Source organism: Nicotiana attenuata, unplaced genomic scaffold, assembly GCF_001879085.1.
Source record: "Nicotiana attenuata strain UT unplaced genomic scaffold, NIATTr2, whole genome shotgun sequence".
In the NCBI taxonomy this organism is placed as follows: domain Eukaryota; kingdom Viridiplantae; phylum Streptophyta; class Magnoliopsida; order Solanales; family Solanaceae; genus Nicotiana; species Nicotiana attenuata.
In genome coordinates this window covers 6,011-14,468 of record NW_017674038.1, presented here as the reverse complement: position 1 = coordinate 14,468, position 8,458 = coordinate 6,011, and the positions used below count along the sequence as shown (strand labels likewise).

General features: G+C 35.9%; 1 protein-coding gene across 3 annotated transcripts; it reads right to left on the bottom strand.

The window, feature by feature from the left end:
- Window positions 1-2,452: 2,452 nt before the first annotated feature.
- On the bottom strand, window positions 2,453-7,854 carry LOC109217871 (zinc finger CCCH domain-containing protein 53-like). 3 transcript variants are annotated; one of them, XM_019382158.1, is made up of 10 exons: window positions 7,126-7,854; window positions 5,587-6,815; window positions 5,323-5,508; window positions 5,051-5,236; window positions 4,867-4,958; window positions 4,490-4,741; window positions 4,033-4,192; window positions 3,631-3,861; window positions 3,371-3,450; window positions 2,453-3,231 (listed from the first exon to the last, which is right to left on the bottom strand). In XM_019382158.1, exons 2-9 carry the CDS (start codon window positions 6,624-6,626, stop codon window positions 3,417-3,419), a joined length of 2,181 nt encoding a protein of 726 aa, XP_019237703.1. In that variant the 5' UTR covers window positions 6,627-6,815; window positions 7,126-7,854; the 3' UTR covers window positions 2,453-3,231; window positions 3,371-3,416. The 3 variants fall into 3 exon arrangements, with proteins under 3 accessions (XP_019237703.1, XP_019237705.1, XP_019237704.1); XM_019382160.1 differs by having other exon boundaries at window positions 3,755-3,861; XM_019382159.1 differs by having other exon boundaries at window positions 3,631-3,858.
- Window positions 7,855-8,458: the final 604 nt, after the last annotated feature.

The window sequence follows — 8,458 nt, the reverse complement described above, 5'->3', positions numbered from 1 at the left end:
CATACTGTTGTTTCATGTCACTCATGATGTCTGCCGGAGTGTATATTGTTTTTGGATTGGCATATTTGTTGCAAATCATTTTTGAAATGGCAGACGAAGTAGCATGACGTTGTGAAAACAGTCTAGTCATCTCTGGGCTAGTGTGAACATCATTGAACCGTCTAACCTTGAAGACATTTGATTTGTGTAGACTTGAAGATCTAAGACTCCATTTGCAACTTTCATCCACGCATGTAAGACAATACCTATTTAAAATATAGTGTTATGATAATGCATTTGTTCAGATTTTTACACTTGTGTCTCAAATAAACAACCAATATACATATGCAATCTCACTATACAATAATTATACATCTTTTACACAGATCTGTATACATAAAATTACACTATACAATAATTATACATTTTTTATACAGATCTGTATACATAAAATTAAGAGAAGTGCAATCTCACTATACAATAATTATACATTTTTTATACAGATCTGTATACATAAAATTATAGAGAAGTGCAATCTCATAAGTAGAAATCATACCTTGTTGTAGATGATCTATCCACTATAAATTGACATTTTTCTCGTATTGCGTAGTGCTTCATTACACTAATGAGTGTATCTTTGTCCCAATACAACTGACCTTCTGCAATTTCTTCATGTTGTGGATTGTCTATTATACAATTTCCCTTCAATATCTCAATTTTGTCTTCCTTTACATGATTATCCATCATCTCAACAATATTAGTTCCGTGTTCTTCTACGTTCTGACATTGTAAACCAACTGAAGTTGTTGCGAGTAAGTTTCCAGCTGAAGTTGTTGCGAGTAAGTTGCCACCCGAGTATGAACTTGAATATGAGCATTCAACACTTGAATACACAGTTTTCAATGTTATGCATAATGGATATTCAGGTTTTTCTTTTTCATCTCCATATACAAGCGCACACTCATATCATTGTATATTGGAATTGCTATATAGCCATCCTTCACTGTATATTTTATCTCCATTGCACTTGTAATTGGATCTCTACCCAATTGACTTGTATATCTCATCAACAAATAATCATAGCTACAGTCCGAATTGATCAACACGCCATTAACAAGGAAATTAACAAATTTACTCTCACTTACCCATTCACCAGTGTGTTGAAGTAAAATCGGAATCAAAGTTGGAACGATAGTTCTAACATTCACAATCTCCATAGACATTAGTTGATTTTGTCGATTTTGTATCAATTTCACAACTTAAGAACGAAATCTCAACTCTATTAAGCTGATTGTAGGCAACAATTGTGCAAAAACTTTGAATTTCACCGTGAATTTTTGGGAGCTCTTCTCTGGGTTTAATCTTCAGAAACCCTAGAATTTTTTTCACGATGTGAATAATTGGGCGACTTTTGTAGTGTTTGGAGGTTGAAGATCCCATACTGAACGCGTGAATTTAGGATACAAAATCGATTACGACTGCTTTCCTTTTCGTTTGCGTTGAGCGTATAGTTTCAGCTTTTTCAGTTGCTAGCCTTTGTTATTGTTTTGAGGCTATTATTTATAAGCGGTTATTTTGTGGCTATCAGGTGATATAAGTTTGGCCTGGCCCTAGTTGCTACAAATGAAGTTTGCTCTTAATATGATCAGTTTCGATTTGCCTAAATTTAATTCAACCCGCTTATTAGTCACCTCGAAAGCAAATGTATTCTTATTTTCCATAGACGTAATTCAATCCGACCGGTTAGCTGGTACTGCGGTACTAAGATAGGACCCAATGTTGGCCATTGGAATACAGTCCACAAAACCATCAAACACTAAAGAAAAAGGTAAAAGTGGTCTTACAGCTTTTTCAAATCCAAAACAGCTTTTACAAATCCAATGCCTTTCGTGCCCAAAACTGATTTTTATTGTAGCATTATTTATAACTCGTGCACATCCTCCTTTGTCAGTCTTGATTCCACTTTATTCAATGGCGTTAAAACTCAATTTTTTTTACTAACTTCTAGGGTAAAAAGATATAAAAAAATGTAAAAAGGTAAAAGAAAATATCTCTTTTTCATGCACACACATTGAAAAAGCCACAGCCCCCAAAAGATTCCCGAACCGTTCACTCTTTGGTCATACTTGTTTTCAAAATCTACTTTTCATATCTGTGTTTTGTCCTTAAAATAGAGTTTAAAAAACATGGTACAGCCAATTATGCACATTGTACAATAGGCAGAAGCATGAAAGAGAGAGAACATGGACAATCACATGGGTGTTGGTGAATAGGACCCACAAACCATGACAAATAGATAAATTGATGAATAGGCCCCACAATCAAGTGTCAGCACCATCCCATGTGCCTTTCTTTTCTTTTCTTTTCCCCCTAATATATTAAAGAGGGGAAAAGGACAACTGCAATGAAGAGACAAATTCCTATAAAATAAATAAAACAGAAATTACAATTAAAAAGCAAACACATTAAGAAAAAGACACCAATCAAGCTAATACATGAAATGGAACTTCCTCAATTTTCCTCCTTTTTTCTGTCTGTTTACATCTTGATTGATATTACCTAATGCTTATCAAATTACAACAAAAGGTTGAAATAAAATAAAAAAGGGTAGCTGCTACATATGGCAGAGACACTACCATTTCAATTTTGTACCTAAAAAGCAGCTGCTACTACTTATAATATAAAACTATATGCTAAAGCATAATAGTATTAAACCCCTTTTGAAGGATACACAATACAAAGTTACAACAAAACACTTTTCCTTTGCCTACTAAGTGAGTATTTCAAATTTACTTATATGGCATTTTCTTCACTTCAAGTCTTGATTAGCCTTCTGCCTTCTGCAGCCTCTGTACAACTGATTACAACAACATAAAACTTGAAAAATGAAACACTAAACCTTTGGGATGTCACACTAACACCCAAGAATACTGAGGGAAAGAGGAAGAAAATTACAGTCCCAAAAAGTTGATGCTTTGGATTTTTCTTTTCACCTATGACTAATTTTCCTTTTTCTTTTTCTTTTAAACTGTGGTCCAGCCTTAACTATCAGAAAGATACGAAAAAAGATTTCAAAACATTACAACCCAGAGATGGGAAATGGCTGTCACACATCATTCTTTATATTATATATGTATGCATATTTGTATAGTAGTAGTAAGTAGTGTATGTATTTGCTGTCTGCTGCTGGCTGGTTCTTGATACAGTAGTATTTTTGTTTTAGGTTATACATTCGTCATCTTTCTTTCCCTCCTGTGTAAAACATGACCAGAAAAGACCAAAAAACAAGCAACCAACATCAATAAAAGAACAAGTACCAAGATGTTGGTATCTAAAGGGAAAAAGAATTAATTAATTAGCCAAAGGATAAAAAATATATGTGACCACTTACCTAAACTAAGGAAGCTAAACTACGCAACATAACAAGCTGTCCAGGCCTACATTCCAATGGTGCCATGTCCTGAAGGGAACCTGCATTAATGTCCATTATTGGACTTTGCTTAATATAATCTTATCATATATAAACAAATAAGGAAGGATCTATATTTAAGATATTTCGTTGAACGAACGTTTTCCCTTTAAAAAACAAAATATATAAATAAATAAAAAAAAAAAGAGATTGGACAAACAAAGTGAAGTAGTGAAATGCACCTAGGCACTTGGAAGTAACATGATTTGAAAGGAGTGATGTCTAGTGCACTAGTAGCAGGAAACAAGGAGGAAGAAGGGATCATATTATTGTTAGCAGATGATGATGATGCATTTAATCCAGCACCTTTGTCACCTTCTCCAACAGTAGCATCATTTGAGAATGTTGTGATGAATTCTCCAACAGCTTTTGGTGATGCAAATGGACTATCTGGCAGATTATGCTCCAAACTGCTGAAATCAATCATTTATTGGTTAAATTTGCTTGAATCAGAATCAGACTACAGAAGGAAATGCAGTTAATCAAATTGAGAAATTTACCAAAATCCATTAACAGAGATGTATCCAAAAGTAATAAATACTATAGCTTTCGCCAATTTCTAATAATAAGACAATGACCATTACCTTTCTTGAAAATCATTTTCTTCCTTCTTGGAACTTTCTTTGCCATTGCTATTTTCATCTTTAGATGTGTAGCAGTCCCTCTCCTTTGCAGTAAGATTTGGGTTCTTTTCTTCTGGGGAAAAAGCAGCAAAATTGGCCATTTTTGGAGCAAAACCATTCTCTGAAACAAAACAAACACCAAATATCAACATCTTCATTCTGAAATCTTAGGCCAAATAAAAACATTTCCATAATTATTCAATCTATTCAATCAACTAAGCTTCCATTTCCACCTAGTTAGCGTGGACAAAATCTAAATGTTTTAGTAACTGAAAAATCTCCAAGGGCTAGCTCTCGACCGTCCAAATTTGGTGGATAATGGAACCACCTCTTTACCCTTCTCCGCTTAAACGCAAAGTGTTCGAACTCGGTAACATATGCATCGGCAACATCTATATCCATATTCTTTTCACTCTACCTTCTACGGCTTCTCGGCTGCCAAGGTTGGGGGAATGAACAAAATTTTGATTGAAGAAGCCAGGAGAGTGGGGTGGGGATGGGATAACAGCTCCCAAGGAAAGAGCACGGTGATGGTTGCTCCTCTTGACATCAAGAAGCTGTAAATTCATCAGTCTCCTGCTTTGGAGCTCAATTGCTTGTTGCAGATCAGCTTGTTCTTCCAATTTTCTCCTCAATATCATGTCTTGACTATTGTAAAACATCCTCGCACCTATAAAAAAAAAAAAAAAAGTCAATCAGAATAATTAAATTGAAATTAGCATTTAACTTTTGGGGAGCCATCACAGTCTACTGAAAAAAGAGTACCAGAAATCAACCCCTAATGTTGTTACATACCAAGCTGAATATCAAAAGGATCTCTGGAGTCTAGGCCAGTAGGACTACCACATCCAGTGAATTCTCCTCTCTCCATCGGCTGCTGTTGCTTCCTGCAATTTAATTACACCAACCAAGAGAAATATCAACATAAAGAATAGAAGGATCAATATAAACTACATACTTGTAACTGAAGGAATAATACCTAAACTTTTCTGGGACTTTGCCCTTTTCTTTGTATGGCTTGACAAGCACCCTAGCATCACATACAAAATGAGGATTTCCTTTGGCAAGAATGGTCTTCACAGTGTCTGGATAAACAAATGTAACAAAACCAAACATCCGCTTTTGCTGGTATGGGATCCTCACATCTTGAACAGGCCCATAAGTGCTAGAGAAGGCAAGAATAACAAGAATTAAGAAACCAGAACTTTCAAAAAAGGCCTAGCTTAATTCATTTGAATCAACCAACTATACCTGAAATAATTGGAAACATCCTCTTCTTTGAAAGTACTATCAGCAGGAAAAGTCAAGTAAATTTGCCTTGAACCTGGATTTGCTATCCCAGCTCCACCATTCAACCCAAAATCCCCTCTTTCAAAACGAATTCTGTTCAACTTATGCATGTCATCACCCATCATCAATGCAGCAGCAGCTGCTGCTCTGTAGAAATTTCCAGCCAAGAATCAGTCTAAAGTTCCAATTCAAAGACAAAACAAGAAAGGGGTTTTGTTTTCAAACCTGGGACTCTCAGCAGACTGCTGCAACTGTTGCTGCTGAAGAAAGTTCATGCATTTGTTAGCAGCCACAGGAGAAAAAGGGAAGTTAGAAGAGGCCATGAGCTGAGAAGCGGTGGTTAGTCTTTGCTGCTGAGATGTTGACTTAGATCTGAGAAGTTGTTGACAATGCTGCTCCATCATCTCAAACTTGCTAGGTGACCCCACAACTTCAGATACCACCTCTCCAGCACCATGTAGGAACCTACAGCTACTTCCATTCTTACAATACCCTCTAGCAAAATACAGACAAGGTTTCCAACCAAATCCCCCGTTTGGGTCATCACCACCTAAAGAAATATCACTCACAGAGCAACTCCTTCTATGGGAGAGGCCGTTGACTGAGTTGCTACCCCAGTTGTATGAAGAGAAATCCCCACTTGGACTTGAGGCTAAATCTTGTTGCTGCTGCTGTGGGTAATAAACATCAGGATTTTTAGGACCCAAGGTTGGTGACCCATCATTCAAGAAAGAAAGCTGGTCCTGTAGTTGAAACTCATCTATCAAATCCATTTCTCCACTGCAATAAAAGGGTGGAGCAGAGGAATTCATAGTGGAGTTGCTGATTCCATTGGTGGAAGCACTAGGACTAACTAGATCAGTTTCTTGGAAGTCAGAGAAGCTAGGAGTAGTATTACTCCAAGAAGCTGAAACAGTTGAACAAGACTGGTTGTTACTAGTTATGCTAAGAGGTGAAGGAAGGTTTATACCACCAAGAATCCTTCCACCAGAAGAAGAATTCTGCCTTGAAAAAACACCACTAAAAGGTGAAGGTGAAGAAGGAGTTGAAGGTGTAGAAGAAGGTGAGTTTGAGGCAAGGCCAAGTTCTTTTCTTGCTTTAAGAATCACTGAGTGAACTAAAGCCTCTGGACCAAAAGCTAATCTGATCATTTCTTTCTCACCATGGTCTTGTATCAGAAGAATCCCCATGATTTTTGAGGCATTTTCAGGATCCAAATTTTGAATCCTCTGGTAGACAATTTTAGTAGCTTCATATGCATCCATAATTTTCGGTCTCTTTTAGGGTTGGTAGTAGATTCAACTCCAACCCTCAAACTTTTCCTTTTTTTTCTTTTTGTCTTTCTTCAAGTAAAGACTGTCAAGAAAAAAATCCTTTCTTTTTACACCACCAACTAGCAAATATACCAGCTGTTTCTTAACAGGTTTCAAGTTGCTCTTTTTCTCTTAGTCTTCCTGCATAAAACAACCAAGAAAAAAGGAAAAGAAAATGTTAAGAGAAAAGTGGAAAACTTTTAAAGTGGAAATCTCCCGTGCGGGAAGATGAAAAAAGGAGAGGTTTTCATAGGGTTCCCTAAGTTGAAAGAAAATAAGGTAGTTGTATTTCTCTATAAAGAAAGCTGAAAGCTTTAGTTACAACAGCAACCTACAAACAAGATAAGAAAAAACCAAGAAGCAAAAGAAAAGAAGGAAAGAAGAGTAAAGCTGGAAACTTTCTTTCTTTACAACAAAGATTAGCACTGATCTCAGAAGTACAAGAGCTTACCCATAAAAGATTTCTCCCTTTTTCTACTACAAAATCTTTCAACTTCCTCTTTATTTCCACTTTCTTCCAATTATCCTACATGGGGTTGTTAACAAACTAGACTATAAACTGCAAAAGGAGTAAACCACGGCCCCTCTATATTTCTATGAGCAGCCTGCAAGTATCAGCAGTAGTAACAGCAGCAGCAGTAGCAGCTTGACAGCAACAGAAACAGCAAACCCATAAATATTTACTAGCCAGCAACAGTGTTAGCACTTAATTTCAAAAACACCAACCACCCCCACTTAAAAACAACAGCTTTGTTTTTTGTGTTTATGGGATAGTGAGTGAAGCTATAATCTTTCTTTCTTTCTCTTTCTATACACATATACATACAGATATACTAATCTTTTTCTCTTTCTTTCAAGGACATTAGAAAAATAATCAGAAAGAAAGTAGGAAGAAAGAGAGGTGAGTGAGTGTGTGCTTAAGTGGATCCAGATCTATTGCACGTTCTCTCTTTGTTTTGCAATTTTAGCCATCTGACACAGTGAGCCCTCCATATTTCCTCTACTTTCTTCTCTTGTAGCTGCACCGAGGGTAGTGAATAATCCCAAGCGCGGTTACCAGGCGTGTGTATTGCACTCTCCCATGACAGGTGTGGGACCATCTTGTTTTTCATACTAAGTAGTCTTCCATTGTTTTTTTTGTTTTCACCCGCCGCATAAGGTTTATAAAGGAAAAGGTATTTCCTATTAAGACTTTTTTTATTTTTAAAAAATTTATTCATCTCAATACAATTGGTGGTTTATATGAATCACTTCCTCAATTTTAAGTGTCTCATAAACAGTCTCTTTATTTACCTTCACAAAGACAAGGGTAAGGTTAAAACTCTACCTTCGCCATACTTCATTTGTCAGATTTTCATTGAGTTTGTTATTGTTATTTTGTTATTCTATCAATTCTAATTTACGTGGCAACTTTTTCCTTTTCGGTACCAAAAGAGTGTCACCTTTACTTATTTAAAAATAAAATATATTTTATCATTTTTATTTATCTTTAATAAATTCATTTATTTTCACATAAATATTTATGATTTGTTCAGACCATAAATTTAAAAAAAATCTCTTTTTTCATGTTTTATGTCGAGTCAAAAGGAGTATCATTTATGAGAGAGACTGTGTTGATGGGTTTAGTTCTAGCAATGCTTTGAGCCTGGAGGAGAAAAATGAGTTAATGCTCACTGCAACAATAGTTTCTTTCTCATCCTTGGAATACTTTAGCTGTCACAAGTGGAGTACTACATAAATGGATAGTCTCTAAAAAGCACATTTATCTTTTTTCACTCGAATCT

Bases quoted from the DNA above. Each gene is read 5' to 3' on its own strand.
- LOC109217871 (XM_019382158.1), bottom strand. From the start codon at position 6,626: ATGGATGCATATGAAGCTACTAAAATTGTCTACCAGAGGATTCAAAAT. The intron at 5,509-5,586 runs GTTTGAAAACAA...AAATTTCTACAG, and splicing joins CAGTCTGCTGAGAGTCCCAG to AGCAGCAGCTGCTGCTGCAT. The intron at 5,237-5,322 runs GTATAGTTGGTT...TGCCTTCTCTAG, and splicing joins GATGTTTCCAATTATTTCAG to CACTTATGGGCCTGTTCAAG.